The sequence below is a fragment of the Rhipicephalus microplus genome, chromosome 3 (genome assembly GCF_043290135.1).
Source record: "Rhipicephalus microplus isolate Deutch F79 chromosome 3, USDA_Rmic, whole genome shotgun sequence".
NCBI classification, from domain to species: Eukaryota; Metazoa; Arthropoda; class Arachnida; order Ixodida; family Ixodidae; genus Rhipicephalus; species Rhipicephalus microplus.
In genome coordinates, this window is record NC_134702.1 from 246,197,130 (window position 1) to 246,219,179 (window position 22,050).

A 22,050-nucleotide genomic window follows, 5' to 3' on the forward strand; every position below is an offset into this window, starting at 1 on the left:
AAATCAATTATTTTCAGTAATATTGACAAAACAGAAGTAATTATTAAAATGAGGTGGACTGTTAGCGTATACAATGGCAAGTCGTTGGTCTATATCAGTGTACAAAACAGATTAACACAGCATATATATGAGCACGCACACACATATATACCCATATATGAATATATATACATGCATATTGACATATGCATTTTGAAACATATACACACGAAATAATATACAAATATCCACAACTAGAAAATGAAAATGATAAAGAAGAAAACATGTAATGAGTTCGGTACGTAATCAAATTCATAACACTTAACTAACGGTGAAAGGTTACAATACACCACTGAACGCCATAAGAAAACCCCTCTGAGACAGAGGCCGCCCTGACCGATACGGTTTTACAGCGACAGCTATTATGAGATCACAGCTTGGGTCTCGCGTAGTGCCGTTGATGTCCGCCGTGGCCGGCGGCTGTTCCGCCGCCGCCGCTGGTGTCCATAGCCACATCGCGTGAAATTAAAGTTAAGTTAGTACTAATTACACAATTAGGCTCGAACCCGGGTCAGCTGGGTGCCAGCTTAGTGTTCTATCACTGAGTAACGCAGGTTTTTATTTTCTTTAATGCATAAAACCATCACCACTAACGGTGGAGTGAAGTACGCACAACATACTTCATTAGATGTCAGGCTAACACACACAAGCACCCAGAAGGGGAAGCCACTCTGGAACGGGGTCAAAAGTCTCAACAACACTGCGCACTTGAGCAGCTGCTTCTCGGAAGACAGATCTCGTCGACCGCGGTGACTCGGCGTGTCTATCAATCATGCGACTTTTACATAGTGACTACAGTCTCAACAACATTAACAAGTCATATGGAGTATTTTAGTTACGCGCTTTTTGAAAGTCAGGAAGCTAATACCATGAGCTGCGACTGGAAGTTCTTTTCTGACTGTTCTTTTAGATTGTCCCAAAAGTAAAATGTGTCGCGGCAGTGAATGAAACAATGCCCTATCGTTTTAGGTTGGCTGCAGAGTCTACAATTCACTGTCCAGGGCACATATATTGATTTTTCATTCAGCTATGTTTTCACTGGAAGAATGAAAGTGTGCAGTTTAAAAAAAAAATGTTTTCGCTGAAGGAGATATCCACATTCTGCGTGACCAGACAAAAGTGAATATGGCACTCGATAAATAGGTTTAGGGAAAAGGTTGTCCACAAGTGCGGCTTTTAGCTTCGTTCTGCCAATAATATACAAGTACTCTAAACTAAATCTCACTTTCAAACTATTGGTGGTATCAACAATTTCTTTTAGGAATCCCCCCACCGACAATTCCTTAGCAACGTCTGTTGTGACACGAATAAAAGAAAGGTGGTAACATACGCGGTTTCGAAGAACCACTAAAAGAAAAGGGTGGCACACATCCTTGAGGTGAAAAAATCGCACCACCAGAACATAAAAATTCACCAGGCAGAGACCACCCTTTTCAAGCGGAATAAAAATATTGTCTCTTCTCATGGGTTCCCAGGAAGAACTGCAAATAAAGCAGACAAATATCCTATAAAAGTCCTGAATGTGCACACGAGAGCAGTGCAACATTTGCAAATTATAAAGAAGCATCGACGCAAGGAATATATTGCAGGTTTTCCCTCTCCCGAAAATAGAAAGCTCTCGTCCGTGCCTTGTTGGCCCCTTTAGGCGGATTGTAGTTATTGCAGCGGTCCAGTGTGGGCTGCTGTTGCGATAGTTATCGAGAGGCACACCAACGTACTTCATAGGAGTCGCATTCCAATAGATATTCGCGAAGACCGAAGGAGTTTAGGTTCAAATGCATAGCCAGAACCCTCTATTTTTATCAAAATTTATGTTGGCGCCAGTGACTTCACAGAAACACTTCTCGAACTTGGGGTTTCAACTCAAAAGGAGGCAATGTCATCTTGTTCTTGTTGCCCTTCACTTGTGGCTCCTACCCACTGTGGGGAATCGGCCAATGATTGAGTGGTCTTATAAAGTATTATTCGAATTTAGGGTAAAAAAACTTAAAAATTGGAAAAGTTACAAATTTTAGAATGAAGTTTTGATTATCACTGATCTGTACTTATTATAAAGATTTTGTACAAGTAATAGATAAGAACCTAGATCAAAACGCCACTATAAAAACGAGAAGAAAATGGAGAAGTTATGCGTATATCGACACACAAGAATAATGTTACTCTGTTAGTCTTTTCGTTTTTTTCAGATAATTCTGCACTGCCTCACACACTTTCGGACTGGAAAACCCAGAAATAGAGGCGCGAAAGGACAGATTCACGGGAATAGATAAATTAATTCCCATAGAACATAAGGGATTTCCTAACTTGAATTTAAGAGCTTTAGTAAATTGTCTACATGTGAAAAAGTAATGAACCATAGTTTCTGACTCGCCACAGAAAGCACACATTGGAGAAAGAGCCAGACCAGACCTGTGTTGGTAGAAATTTAGTTTGGTCACTCCACAGCGTGGCGTCGTTTTCGCGACTTTTAGTTTACGTGTGTCACAAAAGGATCGATGCCAGGGATATAGTAAGTGCCGATATTCAGTCGAATTCGTTAGTGATGTACCTGTGGAGCTTCCCACAATGGTACGCCAGCGAAATCGCGCAGCCGTTACCTAAGCGGATGGTGGAAAACACGGTAAAATTGACCGCTAATTGCTGACTTTGCTAAAGAATCGGCCATTTCGTTTGAATAAGCTAGAAATTTGACCTAAAAAGAATCATATCGGTAGCCTGTCATGCTAGAATTTAGAAGCACACTTAAACTTAATGTTTCCAGATAAATTGCAAAAAGCAAAGACGAGAGCGGATGATCCTGACGTACTGATGAATTTAACTCTACTATAATGGAAATTGGGTGATTTACAATTAGCCTGGTTGTGAACTTTTTATAACAGAGTGAAATACCATTGTACAGTACATCACCCCACTCCAGGTGTCTTAAGAGCCGGAACGAAAAAAATGCTGCACATTATCAAATGCTTTTGCGAGGTCTATTTGATGGAGGGCTATTTAGTCTATGATACCACCAATACACCCAAGGACTGACCGCGCAATATGAATGTCTGTAGCAACTTCAAATTCCACATGTGTGGTGGTCCCTTACACATTTAGTATTCACTGTCTGTAGCCGATTTGTCAGCAATTTTGCAAATACTTTGTAGTCAACATTACATAACAATATAGGCCTATAATCATTAACTTTCTTTAATGCTTCATAATAAGCACTTTTTGGGATAAGTGTTGTATGACCCTGGTAGAAAGAAGGAGAAAGTTAGCCTTGTTCATATGCCTCTTTAAAAAGTTGGTCAAGGAAAGGTATTAAAAGTTCCTGAAATGCTATGTGAAATTCGCCAATAAGGCCATCTGGGCCAGGAGCTTTGTTTTTCTGCAACGTCGTTATTGCAAATATAATTTCTTCCTTGCTTATAGAGTCATCCACAGTGAGTCGGTCATCATCTTGTAAGTGAGGCCCAAGGGCAATGACGTGGTCAGCTTCTTTATCAAAATTCTCCTGAAGTTCATCACGGCAAACAAACTTTTGTAGTAATCTTCAAATGCGGCTCTTATTTCACATGTCCCTTTGCAAAGAGTACCCCGCGACTCAATTTGCAGTATCTCTTTAGAAAGTGAGTATATGTTATCTTCACCAAAGAGTTTTTTAGTGTGTTACTCTTCAGTGAAACGGGTAACACGGGAACGAATCATTGCTCCCCTGTATACATCTGTATCATGTTTTTGTATCTGTGCTCAAATCATATTTATCTCGTCTACGTACAATCCCGGCTGTTGGCTTTCAAAAATATGGAGTTTATGAAGTAAATAGTAAAGGGGCCATTTCTCAGCTCTTTTTTTCTTCTTTGAGCTATTCCACATGAAATACTAATCGCATGATACTTAACTCTTTCTTTGAACCTTTGTTATTGAGCGAAGATTGGCAGCTGTCGACACTGTGTTATCTCTTGTACCAATTCTTTTACTATTTTTACAAAACAATCATCGCGCAACAACTGTACGTTAAGCTTCAATAAGTCCCAGTTTAAAGAAACCTTGCGAAAATTTTCACGACCCCAAGAAACAGTGACCAAGCGATGATAAGTCGGTAAAGCAATCGCGTTAATACGACTAATAAGGCGTTTTGAAACAGCGAAAGAACAAGCAGTCGTAGCACAATGCAAATAGCGTAAGGAGAAGGTCGTTCATAGCTCAAACCAATTACAAAAACTTGTTCTTGTTCAGCTAATTATTGTGGCGCATACCCACTTCAGGCCTAATTCCTGATCGTCGTTAGCATATGCATGAACAATTGGCACAAAATTTCTCGCAATAGTTTAGCCGATACCGCACTTCTCAGAAAAATCACGAAAAATAGCATAGCGAATGCCTGCCTACTACCGTAAAAGTTTTATCATTAAAGCCATAGTGGGCATCAAGCAAGTGTGCTTGCAGCACTTACCCAATAAGTGTTTAGAAAAGACTCCGGAATGTTGCTCTTCTAGCTTTCGCTGTGACTGTGCTTCGCCTTCTGCGCAGGCCTGGTTTTTTTTTCCGAAGACGAGTACCATACCACTGTGTTACCACCTTTTTGATGGGCCATCCCTAAGTTGGACCAGACGTTGCATGTTCGGGATTATAGTCGCAGCTCGGCTTTTTGAGGAACCAAGGTTATTGTGCAGCGGAAAGACCGTATGATGCTTGAGGTTGTTGGAGCTCATTTTATGTTAAAAGTCTGAAACAGCTGTGTCGCTAAGTCCTTCGTGACATTACACAAAGTAGAGAGTGGTTTTCTTAATGTGCATAGTTAAATTTTTCATGGTGTTTAGGCACGCAGATTTGTTTTTTCATGTATTATCCTTGATACTACTCATGTTTTCAATGAAAATTTCAGTTATTATGCATGCTGTTTTTTATATCTTCGTCTACGCTTTTCGAGCAGTTTCTCGGATAACAAAGGTTCATTTATGGTGCGCGCAGTGCATTATGCACCTGACAAACCCTATGAATATTGTAATCATTACGTACCTGCTAGTAAATTAGTAAGAGCCTCTGACTGCGCCATGACTCTCCACTACTTTAGGCAGATGGAGCCTACAGAAAAAAAAAGCTTGTGTAATATCTTAGCAACTTGTCGTGGCCATTCCTCTCTTCAGAAATGACAGATATGGCTTCCAAAAACTCACCGAAGAAATAAAGAGTTAAAGAGTTGAAAAGAGGAAGCCTTTAAGTAGAGTTTCGTATAGACACGTAAAAGACAGTGGTAATGCTACTTGGTCTGACAAAAGCGCGGGAATGGGTGATATACAACCGGCCATTGAATCAATAGCGGAGAATGTCTGTACAAACAAAATATGCATAGGGCGGCCTCCCCATGCAAGAAACAACAACAAATGAATAAGGATGGGTTGGCGCGCATAATACAGACACTCTATAGTCTATGCGTCTATAGTCTATAGACTGCTAACTTGCCACTGTCACTGAAGCTGAAAGTCTACAATTATTACGCCTTAGCAATTCTAATATATATCGCAGTAACTTGAAGCTTAACCAGAGACCAACGCCTATACGTGGCGCTCTCTCTACCAGTTGAGTTGACCATCATCATCATCATCATCATCATCATCATCATCATCATCATCATCATCATCATCATCATCATCATCAGCCTGACTACGTCCACTGCAGGACAAAGGCCTCTCCCATGTTCCGCCAGTTAACCCGGTCCTGTGCTTGCTGCTGCCAATTCATACCCGCAAACTTCTTACTCTCGTCTGCCCACCTAACCTTCTGTCTCCCTCTAACCCGCTTCTCTTCTCTGGGAATCCAGTTAGTTACCCTTAATGACCAGCGGTTATCCATTCTACGCGCTACATGCCCGGCCCATGTCCATTTCTTCTTCTTTATTTCAACTATGATATCCTTAACCCCCGTTTGTTCCCTAATCCACTCTGCTCTCTTCTTGTCTCTGAGTTGACCAGGAAGTTAGCAAAACGTAGCACGAGACCGAATCGAGTGTCAACTCGATGCACTTAATCATGGAATAGTGCAAATTGGTTTTGCTGAATGCAGCAAACAGGCGCCAGAGTTAAGGAAGAAATCAACCACGCGTTTGTGCTTCGTGTTAAAAACCAGTTGTTGTCGGTTTCGCTATGGCGAGAACAAATAATTCGTCTACAATTGCGATGCTGCGTAATGCGAAATCTGAGAGCCACTTTGTGTCAGAGAAAGCCGAACTGTATTGGAAGTGTTGGCTTTGTGCAAGCTATCGGCTGTCTCATAAATCATAACTTTTATGAAATAGAACAGCACCCATTACACCATTACTGGTTTTCATCCATTTAAGTGAGGTATCATCTACACAACTGTATGGTATTATGCTCCCTTCTCTGATGCTGTATGTGGCTGACGGCGACAAGAATCATGGTGACTAAATTGCGGAGTGTTTCAGAAGCATTGAACTACACGCTAGTTGTGAAGTTACCACTGGGAGATGACTGGTTATTACTTTAATTTTCTGCCACAGCGAGAATTCTCGCCCGCCATGACGCCTGTATTGAGTGCTTCTAGTAATGAGTTTCAAGCACTAGCGTATCACGGTCGTAGATTATTCTACGGTCATGCTGATGGATCGGACTCAGATCCCATTCAATAATGGGCCTTTTTCAATTATCTCGTGATCCTTTGTTACGAAACTGACAGCGATGCCGTTTAGCGCAGGCATCCTCGCCAAAGAACTGTGCCTTAAAAGGTGTATGAAGTGTCCATGTAGTTGCTAGCGCAATAATATACACTCATGGCAAAATAAGTAATGTCGCTAGTGTCAGATGCTGGCAGACTGATTGTTTATGAGAACATCTAGATTTTTATTAAACTTATGTGAAGACTTCTTTAATTCTACTAATTTTACGAATTCTGTGAAAGACCTACCTTTGGAAGATCGCTGATATCGGCTGACAAGAATCATAACAGCATGCGCTATCGGTGCACTAAGAAACACTCAATGGTTATTACGGGAAAGTCCGCTTCTGTTCTGCAAGTCTCTTTCTAGAGATAATGGGTGCTATCCAATGAATTATTAGAAAGAATTAGTCCCGAGGCGATTGATGTAGCATGTAGACAAACAATACATTGAGGCATGATAGAGGGCGCACTGTTCCGGAACTTCAGGATGAACTACCACTGTCGTTTTCCACTGTGATGCAATCGGTTTAAAAATACCACACCTATAAAACGCCTTCAAGCAAGTCGCATTTTATTTTCCGATACGCAACCTGTGTAATAACGTCTTTTGATTATGTTTTTCAGGTTGATACAGCCTCCAGTAAAGAATGTGCGGAAACAGGAGGAGCAAAGAAAATGCAGTTCAGGGGAACATGATCATCCCATTTTCACAAATTTTCTAACTAAACCCTGAGTTTAAGTGGCACAGAAGCAATGACTTTTTGGGCTTCCTGGTTCATTGAAACTCAGTGTTGAACAAACTGACCGGCAATACTCGGGTGATATAATTGCCGTTATATTACTTTTCACATTGTTGCTCATACTGCATTAAAGGAAAGTCTTGCATTTTGTCGTGCCCTAGAGGCGAGCAGATGAACCTACAGAGCAACGATGTTGCAGCCGAATTGTACCTCCGTGAATGCGTATTCCTAAAATAATTTACTTTCATTTATCATTGCCCCGCTGCGGTTGCCTAGTGGCTAAGCTACTCGGCTGCTGAACTGCAGGTCGTGGGATCGAGTCCCGGCTGCGGCGGCTGCATTTCCGATGGAGGCGAGAATGCTGTAGGCCCATGTGCTCAGATTTGGGTGCAATTTAAGAAACCTCAGGTGGTCCTAATTTCTGGAGCCCTCCACTACGGCATTTCTGATATGGTGGTTTTGGGACGTTAAACCCCACATATCAATCGATTTTAATTATTAAACAAATATAATTATTTAAATAATTAATTAATTAACTAGTTCATTTCTCAATATTTAGGACCCTGGACAATACCAGGCGGCATCGAGGGCATTGCTTTCTACAAGACAAAGTACGCTGACCAGAACGACGACTTTCCCGACATCGAGATCATGTTGAACACGGGTCCACCGGCTTCCACTTACACCGAGCCTTTCCTTATCGGCCTGGGGCTGAAGCAAGAGGTGCGTAACTTGCAGTGACGTCTTCGCGGCTGAAGCGTCACGTGAAAGCCAGTCGGCTGTGGGACAGATTTGCATAACTGATATAATGATGAGTAACATGAGCTACCAAAAACATAGAAAAACTACCCAGTACTTTCGTTGAAAAGTGTGGGATAAGGAAAAATAGCTAAGCAATAAAAGGACGCGAACATAGCTTTTTAAAGGAGTGAGGAAACGGGATACACAAACATCTTCCCTATTCCATATTCCGCGAATACTAAATCACTTCAAAGTACTCGGCCAGTATTGTTGATGTACCTAGGAAGGCTGTTTGAGGCCGTTGTGTACACTGGACCTTTAGATCATGCAGAAAATAGAAACTACTTACCTGACAGCATGTACTGTTTTCTCGAACGTCCATGCACTCATCCTGGCACATCCCTCTGCATAAGTAATAGAGTTCTGCGAAGTGTTACGACTAGTGAGAAAAGCGTCGTCACAGTTCGTGGTTTGAGCAAAGCATTCGACGCAATTTTCCACAAATTTCTATTGCAATGAGTGCAACCACTGAAATCTGGTACTAGAACTTTTCCCACAATAAAATCAGCTTTATCACACCGTACAGCAACTACTCGCATTAAGAACATACGCTTCAATAAAGTTTCAATGAAGGCACTTCCCAAGGCGCCGTCCCTTCGTTGCTTCCTGAACTCCAACTTGCACTACAGCATGTAACATCACTTCACGGGTCAGCAAAGGCTCACGGGAGAATGTTAAATCTTGCAAAAAGTGATGTATATAAATAGCACACAGGAGTTTTCAAACAGAATGACATGATATGTACACCCCCTAGTCACCTAGGAGAGGAAAACTCAAAGTTAATAACATAATCACACTAACAATAACATCATAGGTAAATGAAGCTGCGACCCGGGGGGAGGGAGGCTCAAAGTCAGCCTTATACATTGGCATAACAGAGAAGACGGGATGCTGCGAACCCTCCCCCCCCCCCCCCCCCCCCAGAAGAGAAAACCTGCGCACGCCTACGAGTGAAGACACCATAACCTTAGATGCTCACGATGCTTGGGAAACCTCAGGAGTCTTCGGACAAACTGAACTTGACCAAGGCGGATGAGCAGCGCCGGTTAATAGAGTCCAAGAATTAGGAACGCTCTCTTGACATTTCCCCTTGCAGATATTTGTTCATTTGAATGAGCGTTAATTTACTCACCCTTCCATCTAGACACGCTTTCGCAGTTTCTACGACACTGGTCTCGTGGAAGTGCTAAACAAAACTGCAAAAATATTTTACATAAAAATTTTAATGGGTTGACTTCTATAGAATTCCATAAGTCCCAAATTACTACTATTGCAAACTTCGTAACACGAAACCTTCAGGTGTTTGGTCATTCAAATAGCTTTTCTATGGTCAACTTTTGCCTAGAATGCTGTCATATCTGCACTCCGTTTGCGAAGGAAGCGTCTGGTATTCGAAATCCTCTTCAACGCTTCTTGAAATAAAAACGACGAACTATGTTACGTGGAAAAAGATGCCAAGTACCACCTGCCTTACAAATATGAACATCATTATCACTACTCGAAGTACTACTATTATCATTAGTTTCAGCCTTCAAATGAGGAAAAAAATGCCATCTTAATGTGGTGAACATTGAATATGACTTTGTAGTAAGAGATTTTTATCATTTTTTTTATTCTGGCAAGCTTTTAGTTGTTTATCAATACTGATATTGGCTACAAGGAAGAATTTTGTGCAGAAAAATAGTGAGCACTGACCAATTGTTAAAATAAAACTGATATAATGTTATGCTAGTGGACACTGCATGATCACGCAGCAAAGAATATTGTGTTTCTAGATCCCAAAAAGCGATTCGGTTTGATTAAATATATAAACTCCTATCGCTTTCGCAAAAAATGGCATAACTGTCATGGGTGAATGAATCTTGTCGGTTGCAAATTATTCCACCTGGCTGCTCTTTTCAGGTGTACGACAAGTACATCTTGCCGCACCGTGGCGAGCCAGCAATCAACATGATCCCTTTTGTGACACGGCCGAAGTCACGAGGATACGTGAAGCTGCGTTCCACAGACCCTGAAGATCCTCCGATAATTGTCTCTGGCTACTACACACACCCCGACGACGTTAAGGTGATCGTTGAGGGTAAGATCTGTGCCATGCGTACATTTTGTTCCTTAAGAACCTTGTGCTTCTACTATGCATTTAAAGGTGTGGGCCTCTTTGATGTAAGGCGTTCTATCAATGCTCGCGCGATGTCTACAGGTAATGTCTAAAAAGGTCACACGGAGGGCATCAATGCATCTCTGAATGCATCGGAAAGCTGTCTCAATATCGCTAGAACATCCAAAGCCTCTTATTGTACAGGTTTCTTTTTATTGAGACATTCATAATTTTTCACAGCACTGAATAGTTTGATAACACTTGTCAATCAGCTACGCATTTGGTGCTTATACATACCGGATAGGCCAAGTATAGAGGTGCGTTATCACGACCGTCCTGACTTTCTGCATCTCTGTATCGTAGGCTTGAAGTTCGTTCATAACATCACGAAGACGAAGGCATTTGCCGAGATCGGTGGCCATGTGTGGCGCGAGGTGTTTCCTGGCTGCGAGGAGCACGAGCAATACAGCGACGAATACTGGGCTTGCGTAGCACTGGCTTTCCCAAAAACGGCGTACCACCCGGCCGGAACTTGCCGAATGGGCAGCGACCACAGGGCTGTGATTGACCCTAGGATGAGGTAATGTTTTTGTGCTTTTCAATAGTACAAGTCGCTATATATAACTAACACTTTTTTCCTGACATTTACAAGGCCAAAAGAACGATTTGATGCGCAGGCAACAACATAGTTAAAAGAAAAAAGACAATACAATCTCTGTTGTGTACTTGCTTTCGCTCGCGCGTATGTGTGCGTGTCTAAAGCTTTTGATTTTACAAATGCTTAAAAATAACTCTAGCTTATATCGTTTTAATGGAATACTCATGAAAGTTGCTTACAAGTTTTACAATATCTTGTGTACAATAAAACATACTAGCATTTGTTTCAAATATATGTTTAATGGGCAGGAAGCCCTGTCTAGGGCTACGTTCTTCTTATGTTTTAAAGGTTTATCCCTGATTTTAATGTATGTCTCGTCGCTCTCTGTTGAACGATGCTGCCATCCGTAGCTCATGAATGATTTTGCTTCAGATAAGCTTCGATCTTTATGTAAACTTTAGAAAGAGTGCTTAAAATATCTGGCAATAAAAAAAATCGTTTGAAAACGCAATTACAGTGCTACCCTATAAATATCTGGGTGATGCCAATGCACCACCGAAGTACATCCTGCAACTTACGAAGCCCTTGCAAATAAGTGCTCTTAACAATAGTTAAGATTTATCCATGTAAACGTATTTTGAGATTACGAGGAAGCAGAGGCTTGTTGTGCTCCTTCAGTATTTTTATTACATTTCTGACAATATTGGAACACCGTTTAACAAAACAGGTAGGCGTTTATGTAATGTCGATAGCAGACTGATACCAAAAGTAATAGCGCACCTGAGCATGCTAAACAGTATATAATACACCAAAACATATATTGAGCCACGAAATTAACGCACAGCAGACAGAAAAGAAGACAGCAAAGAAGCAAGACTACCAACTGTTTATTCACGAACGCGAGACTCAAGTATATACACTCATGGGAACACAAGGTCATGTTACAATCTCGTTACAAAAAGAAGAAAAAATAGAATAAACTAACGCACAATCACTCTATGTAACCTTCGAATTATTGTTCACTCAAGATTATATAAAATGTTGCAGGAAATATTTTTCTTCTTGGGCACTGCCACAAAGCTATCACAGAAACAAGCCTTGGCATTCTTTGCTATGTGAAAAGATTCTAGTATTTCACGCGCGTTTTTTTTTTCATGGCTTCTGCTCAAAATCTCAATTTCCTTAAGCACTGGATTACATTTGCACTGGTTATAATAAAGGGCCAAACTCCTGTCTGGTCTTTTTTATATTGCTTTCAAACACTCCCAGGGTCTCATATTTCTATAACGACTCGTTTGGTCATAGTAAATCATCCCACAAGGCATTGGTATTTCATAAACCACCCCAACAACACATTTCATGAATGTCTGCTCATGCCTCTCGTCATACTGTGGCTTGTTCTTCTGCTCAATGCGTGCTCATAGCTAGCCTAGTTTTCATTGTGCTGTAAGCCCGATGACCCCACTGTACTTAACAGCAACTTTTTTTTGGGCCATGCGCAACATTGTGCGTAAACAGGGAACCACTTGTAGTCTCCTTTGCTCTGGGCAAGCCTGCGTATGTTTTTTTTTTCATCTATTTGTTTACCACCCTTCTGATGTAGCATAAGTAACAACTAGCCCAGCAACGAGCGTTATTAGTCCCATTTAATCATCTACGAGCGTCAAAGGTGCCTCCATGAAAAAGGCATATTTATTCAAGTGTTCATCATCGAGAATCTCGAGCGCAACTATTATATGGCGTACCAGTAAATTTGGCACGCTTCAGAGCTGGGAGTGGTGAACACGCCATAACTTCCCCGAACAATTCGACATTGTTCTTCGGAAACATTACCGTGATAACAAAAGCGAGAAAAGAGGATTCCTTCGTGTTAACGCTTGTACATGGTAACTGCTGCACCAGCTCTTTTCATTTGTCTTTCTTGTAAGAAAGTCTAACATTAAAAGGTGTCGAAATAGAAGTCTTATTTGCACGTCGGGGCTGAGGCCTGTTCTAAATCAACGTCACTTGATTATGCTTCATAAAGTTCTCTCTGCTAAGTGGACAGGTCTTCGTGTATACCAATAGAACTGAGAGTCCCAAGCAATTGTGCTGACATGTTGGCATGCTTCTGGAATATTGGCCGTATCGCAATTCGTAGATTCAAGAACTATTTCTGCTGCAAAAAACTAATCAATATCGGGTAAACGTATTCGTTGTTAAGTGCTAGGGCTATATAAGTCAAAGAAAAATCTACCGCAAATTTCTCATATACCTCATGCGCGTGCTCTGTCCGGTGGCTTTGTCTGTGTGTAGACGAGCGTTCCCAGTGTACACTTTTCCGGTCGCCTGGGCGATGATTCTAATAATGCTCGCTAAATGGCGCGCCGTCACTCAAGGCGTCGGTTTTCAATTAAAGCCCCTATACCTTCAAAAAAACACAACCTTCTTTTGATCTGCACCGCTTGCTCCTCTCCGCCCCGGAGCAAGCCCATGGCGCGTTACAGAGGGTCCCACTGTCCCAAGCGAAAAAAAAAAAAAAAAACAACGCGCCGGAGAGGAGGCGGTGTGGGGGAGAGCAGATATCGGTACCTTTACTAAGTATAAGGGTTTCATTTTGAATGGCCCGCGGGCGCCCCTGCTCGTGACTGCGTCCACTTTTGTCCTCGTCGCTTCGTAGGCACGGCAGCAAGTAGCAAGTTCCCATGATGCATGTTACGCACGATTACCAATATCCTCCTAAGCTCCCTCACCTGCCTGCTTTCACTCCCGTTAAAGAACACTTGATAGTTTAACGTCTTCCATTCATGATCATGTCTGTCATTTATGAACCTTCTCACTCACGACAGCGCCCAATATGTCATAAAAAGGCAGGTGATTAACGGGCCAATCGACGTGGGCAGCGCTATGCAGTGCCGGCCACGGAACGTGCCCAACGAAGTTGCCTTCGGCGTACACATGATGCACCGACTCGTTAAGAGGCTTCAATACAGAAATATTGTCACCCAGAAACGCCATGCGCACGTCCAAGCAAGCTCCTCTTCCAAGCTAAGCTTTTAAGCGTAACTCGCAACATTTCATTTTATTTCATTTCATTTATTTACCCTCAATGCCGTAAGGCGTTACAGAGAGGAGGGGTACAATATTAAACAATCAAGAGAAAAGACAACAGTGGGGTGGTTACAAAAAGTGATTGCTGACAGTGGACCTGAAGTGCGCAGCGTCGCTGATGGAGACGATGGAGGCTGGAAGGTGATTCCACTGCACGCTGGTCGTTGGGACAAACGAGTTCAAGTAGAGGTTTGTTCGAGAGTTTGGCACACCAACTTCTAACGGATGATCAATGCGGGATTGAAGCCCCTATACCTTCAAGAAAACACAACCTTCTTTTGATCTGCACCGCTTGACCCACCGGACGAGGGAGAACGTGCAAGACCACAGTTTTTAGCACTAAAAACGCTTCATTAGGAGTCGGGATGGTTGGTTTACATTCAATTGACTTGAAATGTCTTTTGCAGCTCTAAATGCAACTCACACAGCAAATAAGCACACACGTGTGGTGCAGCTTATTCAGCTTATTTTCTCTCTCTCGCAATATATATATATATATATATATATATATATATATATATATATATATATATATATATATATATATATATATATGTAGTCATGTAGATCCTCCGTGAGCGGTAACAACGTGGTTTATTTCGACGTTGTGGCCTAGAGTCTGGCCTTCATCAGGATCTTGATGAAGGCCAGACTCTGGGCCGAAACGTCGAAATAAACCACGTTGTGACCGCTCACGGAGGATCTACTTGACTATATGCAACGCTATGGCCACTCAACCACCATGCCTGCCTATATATATATATATATATATATATATATATATATATATATATATATATATATATATACAAACAAATATACATACTTCAAACTAATGATGCACCTTATTGACTAAAAACTCTTCGCAGTAGCTGCTTTTCCATAATATATTAGCACGCCTGCGCATACTCATTCGCAGCCTGGGCATACATTCAGTGCGTCAACGCGCTTGAACAATATTGTCAGGTGTGAAAGCACGATTTCAATGCTGCGCCGACTCGCAGCATTGACAGCTCTGATGAAAGTAAAAAAAAATGGCTCAAACATTAGAAGCTAAAACATAGAAAAAAGCTAAAACCTTAAAATAGCTACAAACACTTTCAATATCTCTCAAAGTGAGTGCAGCGCTCTTTATCGGCACAGCTTTCACGACCACGTGTTGATTTTGCACGCTGCAAGCATTTTTCTTCGACCATTCTCCCTCGATCTGGAATCTATTTTGCGGCTTCGAAGATAGCACAGGAGGTTCGCAAAAACACAGGCACACATTCTTGCACAATACTCTACTTCTTACCACAACCGCTGTCGACATTTTCTTCATCGACAACGCGGTTGTAGGTTCTCAAGGTGTCCTCGATATAAAAATGCACATCGTAAATTCGCTATTTATCCAACCGTCTTTTTTAAAGACCAGATTTGTAAAGACGATAATCTTTCTTGGGGACCTTTGACGCAAACATTTTGGTCTCCTGCCTGCCTGCCTGCCTGCCTGCCTGCCTGCCTGCCTGCCTGCCTGCCTGCCTGCCTGCCTGTCTGTCTGTCTGTCTGTCTGTCTGTCTGTCTGTCTGTCTGTCTGTCTGTCTGTCTGTCTGTCTGTCTGTCTGTCTGTCTGTCTGTCTGTCTGTGAAGTTGTCTGTTTGTCTTTCGAAACGATACCCCAAACAATCAAAATCTAACCCCATCGGCAGGACCCACCGATATTGCTCAAATCGCAGTGTTAAACTTGTGCAATTTTCAATTAAAAAGCAATTATCGCGCATATCTGAGGCATAATAACAACACGTCAATATTCTTTATGTGTATCCTTATACTAAAAAAAGCATACATAAGTAACTTGAAAGACCGCAGCGTTAATCATGCCGTGCTGACAATGCAACGCTACGCACGAAAGAGCGTCTCCAACGCTTTTCTAAGACAACACGGTAGTGGCACCTGCCCGTGGTCTTGCTTTCTACACCTTATTGCCTCCGAGACGGGCGCGCACGCCACGCGCTTTGTTTTCCAATATAACTGCCAGATAGCGCTCATGTCTCACGTGTGATGTGACTTGATGAGCTCGTTCGCCTCCACTGCACGCATCAAGGCACTCTGACGCAGCACCTCCAGAATACCATTCACAATTTTTCTTGAGCAGGAAATCAAATAAACGTTTTGTTCACTGCTTCAGCCGCAAGACTATCGTCTTTTCACCACATCTGCAGTGAAACATGCAGATATGGGGCTATTTTTATAAAGATCACGATCCCACGCAGCATGGGGATCCGTATCACGTTGAGCCCAGAAGTGTCTAGGGCACTTGTTAGTGCTGTAGCCGCTTGTGTACACAAGCACACAAAACTGTATTGCAGAAAAACAAACATCCACGCTACCCAGAACACAACGACATGCAAAGTCCCTTCAGTGTGCGTTCTGTAACACTCCGGCACAGACGAACAGCAGCCAAATACACGCGATCCTGCTCTCATTGCTGACGTTGCTGAAGACGCTTTTGTCACAATAGGCTGAGCCTTTTGCGAGAACAGCGCCAGTTCAACCACCACCTCCTGCGGAGTGACACAAAATCGCTGAGTTTTCAAACTGAACAAGTTCTCTAAATATTGATTTACACTGCCGGCGCCAATTTTTTCGGTGTAATCGAATTTTTTTTACTCAGTATGGCTAAAGAAATTGCGGGTGCCCAAAACGTGTTCCGGCTGTCATGGTTTTCATATTTTATAATGGAAGTGATATAGGTTAAGCAGCACTAAAACGTAGCTGGCGGGGATTACTCATTCAGGCTTTCTAGCCGCTATCCGCCTCACGCGCTAACAGTCTGAGTTGTACAGACGGTGCCAAACTAGGTAAACGGTGGCGTTACGTGGATGTGTGCGGCTCATAGGAGCTTTACGCGAAACATACGCCTCTTGCTGCTTTTGCAGTCAATTAATTTTATTCTGCTACAAATTCTAGCTGCCCACGCTGCTCAACATGTCAGCCATGTCAACTGGCATGTCGATTGTTATGTTCTATTTGTTTGTAAATGGATGGCCTCTTTTTATCACTGTGCGCGAGCAAGATGCACTAGATGGGTTTCTTACTTGAATGCGTCTAAGCTGATCCTAGCGTCACATGTTAACAGTGACAGAATCAAATAAAAAGATTTGTACGTAAAAAGCCCAGCTGGTATCGTTTTCCCAGTGACTCTAGTTGCAGAGTGCACATCGCGGCATTTGCTATGGGGCCGAATACGATGAATGTTTGCTAAGAGGCGTATTTGATTTCGCTGAGGTCATATTCACCAGCAAGCACGGCACCTTCGTGAAGTTGAGAATGCCCACACTGTAGTTCTGGATCATGCCCACACTGTAGTTCTGCATCGAAACATAAAGCTAGCCGGATGCATCGGGTGCTAGTCCTATGCATGACATTGAAAACGGGCAATAAAAGTTTTTTTTCCTCCAAATGTAACCTAGAAGCGGAGTGAGTGTTGTGTTTGTTACAAAAGCAACTTAAGGAATCTAATGCCATACGAACTTCTTGCGATCATCAGGATCAAATCTGGACTAGATCTAAAAGGTGTTACAAGCTCTACATTAACATGATTAAAAACCATGGCACGTTCCTACCGAAATATGAAGTACTTTTCTCACTCTACATTAACAGTGCCGCCGGGCATGCTGGCAAAATGAAAGTCGATTATGTACACTTGACTGTCGGTGCAGTATTACTACCAATTTTCTTCAGTCTTAAAGGCTCCTCCAGGAAGTCGCCTGAACTTTTTTAATAGGATCAACAATGCTGTGATGTATCAATTTGCATTTTCAAGCGTCAGAATGACTTTAAATCGTGTTTGGCGTTTTTCCTGGCTCGAAAATAGAATAATGGCTGCTGGTTGGCTACTCTTCTAACTACTTAGGTTAATTTTGCGGCTCTTTCTCTGTTCGTGTATCTGGTAACCCTGAGCATTGCGGGCATGAATTACCACTTTCTTTAGATGGAAGCTTTCTTTAAAGCTCAATTCGTGGCAGAGATTTAATTTTACAAAATCGCCCCCATACCTAACAGCGTTTAGGTTTAACAGTTATGCATGATCTATCTCATTTGTTATCTGAGCAAGTTCAGACGCGCAAGCAAAGCTTGTCCGCTGCCGAAGCGGCCCTTATGGGATGTCGGTGCCCGTCGCATTGAGTGGCCGGGCTTTTTCACGCGGCTAATTGTAAGACAAACCTGGTTGTGCAATGCAGACTGGCTGCGCATTTGTTCTTTTGGAGTTGCTTATTTGTAGTTACATTGCCCATAATTACTTTGAACAGTTTAAAGCCAATTTTCAGCCCATAACAAATGGTGAGGTCACGAGAGTAACGTCATATGTTGGTTGTTTGAAGTTGTTAATAACCAATATAATGTATCGTTTTAAATGCAAAACGTTTCTTCACATTCTTCACGCACTTTTGGCGTCAATGAATGAATGAATAAATGAATAAATCTATCTATCTATCTATCTATCTATCTATCTATCTATCTATCTATCTATCTATCTATCTATCTATCTATCTATCTATCTATCTATCTATCTATCTATCTATCTATCTATCTATCTATCTATCTATCTATCTATCTATCTATCTATCTATCTATCTATCTATCTATCTATCTATCTATCTATCTATCTATCTATCTATCTATCTATCTATCTATCTATCTATCTATCTATCTATCTATCTATCTATCTATCTATCTATCTATCTATCTATGCGCTTACGTCATGGTGCTCTCATGGTCACCCCCTTAACTTGGCATGAACGAAAATGATTAAAGAAGGGTAAGATGGTTTGACGAACATGACGTGGTCATCAAGACATGAATCATGTCACAATCCTGTTACATACATCGTCAAACACTCTCCGGCAGACAGCGGCAGATATCCGCGAGCAGGTATGTGGCACTACTATCCTGGTATATGCCTCAGGTGATGGACACAGTATCTACCCAGAAACGGTGCTAAGAGACATGGGTAATATTACCACGCAGGCGTTCATTAAAATGACACCAGCAGCGGTGACCCTAGTAATGCAGATAATAAATGTCAAGATCCCAGCTAGAATAGAACCCCAGCATTCTGCGTTACAATCTAGTATTCTACCACAGAGCCACACGAGGTCTCGGAACTACTTTTCAAATAAATCCTGATGCTCAGGAACATTATTGATGGTTGCAGCACTGAATATCAAATTTTTTGAAAAATTCATATGTATTCGTGTGATGTCACGTGAAGTCAACGTCACTTGTAGTTAGGTGCCATCCGCTGAAGTGGATTTATGTAGCTGTGCGCAGGGCTACAACCATTGTGAGCACCAGCACTTTATATCAGCTTATCCTTTGTGGTGTTGCTCATGTTTCTGTTGGCATCATTACGGAAGTGCAAAGGACTGGTTACACAAGCATCTGATACTGCTTGACATATGTCTGTGCGTGCTACATTACTACATATATTCAGCGTCATTTCATAACGTGCCTCTCTGTAAACAAAATTATAACACGGTCACCTTTTCAGCTCATGCTTCGCTTAATGTCGTTTCTGAAGGCGCGTGGGATCTGCTGAATTTTTTCTTACAATACTACAGGTTGCATCCTTGACTTCAATCAGAGGGATATAAAAAAATTAAAACTTGCTTTTTCGACCAAAAGATTTTCGAACATCACTGTTTTTTGTAAACAGCTTACGTTACTCCCAACTATGCATTGAAAACATGCCCGATGAAACTGCGACAGGTATTCTTAAAAACACGGCTAGCATTAACGCTAATACGAGGCTAGTTTAAAAAGTGTCAATTCAAATTGTTTCCAGCAATAAATTTTTCTAATACAGATGTTTTGTGCGATTTGTCACGTTTGTTATTTTTTTCTTTAATTCTTATCAACAGGCGAGAAAATATTGGTCTCACAACATTGCCTACCAGTTCTTATTGAAGGTGAATAAATGATGTAATCGAAACGCGGGCCGTTTTTGTTGCTGCGCGCGTTCATACTCCAGAAATCACAAAATTTTGGAATAGCATTTTCCCCAGCGGAAATTTATATATACACATATATATATTTCAGGCGACCTATTCTTCTTCACAAAACAAAGTTTATTACTGCCGCTCTTACACAGTTTATTTCATCGAAATCGTAAAAGGTGACCAGAAAACGTGTCCGATCGTATCTAGACCCATTGAGCACCTCCATGGCACCGCGGCAGAAGATTTATCTGTCACACAGATTCACTAAGTTCGATTGCAGTGTGAGCCGAGCTTGTGATTCATTGCTTCCATTGGAACTTTTCGCTCAATAAGACGCTGTCAAAGACCACCTCGTATATATGCGAGATGGCCTGTTTCGTGCTATGCGAGGTCAAATGAGCAAAAGAAAATTTGTAACAAAGTGAACAGATAATAATAAAAATGAGACATCCAACGCACGCTCTCAACTAAATTGACCTAACCACTCAGTTTGTTTATATATAAGGGAGGTTGGACTACGAAGGTGAACAATGAAGTCGTATACAGAATTACTAGATTATCAACGTCCAAAATGCTGCTTCCTGTATAGCTCAGTCGAGACAGTGATGTAGGCTTGTAGGTTTGAGTCACTTGCAATCATATTTGCAGCATGTAAAACCAGACGCATAAACAATTATGAAACACATACACAGAAACTGCGATAGACATCAACTGATGCCTTGTGTATGTTTTCGTTGCTTGTGTGTGCATTTGGATTTTCGCGCTAGAGATATCATTGCACGTGACATCTCAGCTCAGTCGCGTTGAAAAAATTAAAGCATAATTTTTTTGTCCCTGTGTCAATGTAGACTATGAATCACTTGTGCCTCATTCAGACATATTAAGGGCAGTTGTATGTGGCTACGTACCCTAAGCAAATGGTGGAATCGGTATCAACACGCAGGCCACAAGTAAGTCGGAATAGACGAGAGCCCACGTTAGCGTCCCGGCATGGGCGGCTGGATCGATGCCTATGGTCCAAATGCTTTGGTTCTCTAAGACATGCATCTTCATTCTGTGTGCAGGGTCCGTGGCGGCGTCACCAACCTTCGCGTGGTCGACACGTCGGCCATCCCGGAGATGATCACCGGTCACCTCAACGCTCCGGTCATTATGATGGCCGAAAAGGCGGCCGACATGATCCTCGAAGACAACGGGAACATGGTACCCGACTCGCAGAGGGCCAACTATCGCGTCCGAGGACGCTCGCCGAAGGAAGTGCCACACGGAGTCCATTCAGCCGCTGCTTCCTCGAGCCTCTTGCATGCAGCGTCGTGGCCGCTCCTCAGGGCGATAGCGACCGTCTTACTCGCATGCTTGACAGTTTCGTGACAGCTTCGTGACAGCTTCGTGACAGTTTCGTGACAGCTTGGACCGTTGGTGTCAGAATAGAAGCTGGGACATGAGATTGCGCTAATGCCGCAACAAATATAGTAGAAGGTTCAAGATATTTCGTCAGGCATTACGTCACTTTCACTACGTCACATCACACAACATCTACACACTGTCTCGCTGAACGTCAGAGAGATGCGCAATAGTTGTTCTATTCATTGTGCCGTCTCGTTATGTTTTATAGCTCAGTCATCAGCTGGCCTGAATGTATGATTCGTATTTTAGGCTCGCCAACATGCTAGAAAGAAAGTTCAATATATTACAGCAGTTTATGCTCACCCAGTCTTGTGTATCTAAGCAAAGTTATTAAGCTAGAAATGCACTGGCTCTTTGAATTCTCGTAAGCTCCATTTCATTCCTTAGGTAAAGGTTGAGTAAGCAATTGGATTCAGTCCTGTGTCACGCACCTCGCTCAACATTTATCCTTATTCCTTCTTTTTCCATGCTGCACTGTATCGAAAGCCCCTCTGATTCTGTTCTTCTTCTTCATCTCTTTCCTCCTCTGTCTTTCTTAACCTGTTATTCCAGTTTTCTGAAGCCAGTGTGGGAAAGCCAACTGAAGCCCTTTGTGATTACCCGTCTGCCTCCTTACACTCTTCTTTAGGATTTTAT

The 22,050-nt window shown here is 42.1% G+C and overlaps 1 protein-coding gene across 1 annotated transcript in view; it reads left to right on the forward strand.

Moving 5' to 3' along the window:
• The window catches only part of LOC119168764 (glucose dehydrogenase [FAD, quinone]), a 119,935-nt gene extending 98,110 nt beyond the window's left edge, over window positions 1-21,825 (forward strand). Inside the window, exons 8-11 of the mRNA XM_037420142.2 lie at window positions 7,999-8,162; window positions 10,143-10,320; window positions 10,702-10,918; window positions 21,072-21,825. Of these exons, the coding sequence (XP_037276039.2) occupies window positions 7,999-8,162; window positions 10,143-10,320; window positions 10,702-10,918; window positions 21,072-21,378 (866 nt within the window). The 3' untranslated portion in view covers window positions 21,379-21,825. The remainder of the gene's footprint in view (window positions 1-7,998; window positions 8,163-10,142; window positions 10,321-10,701; window positions 10,919-21,071) is intronic.
• Window positions 21,826-22,050: the final 225 nt, after the last annotated feature.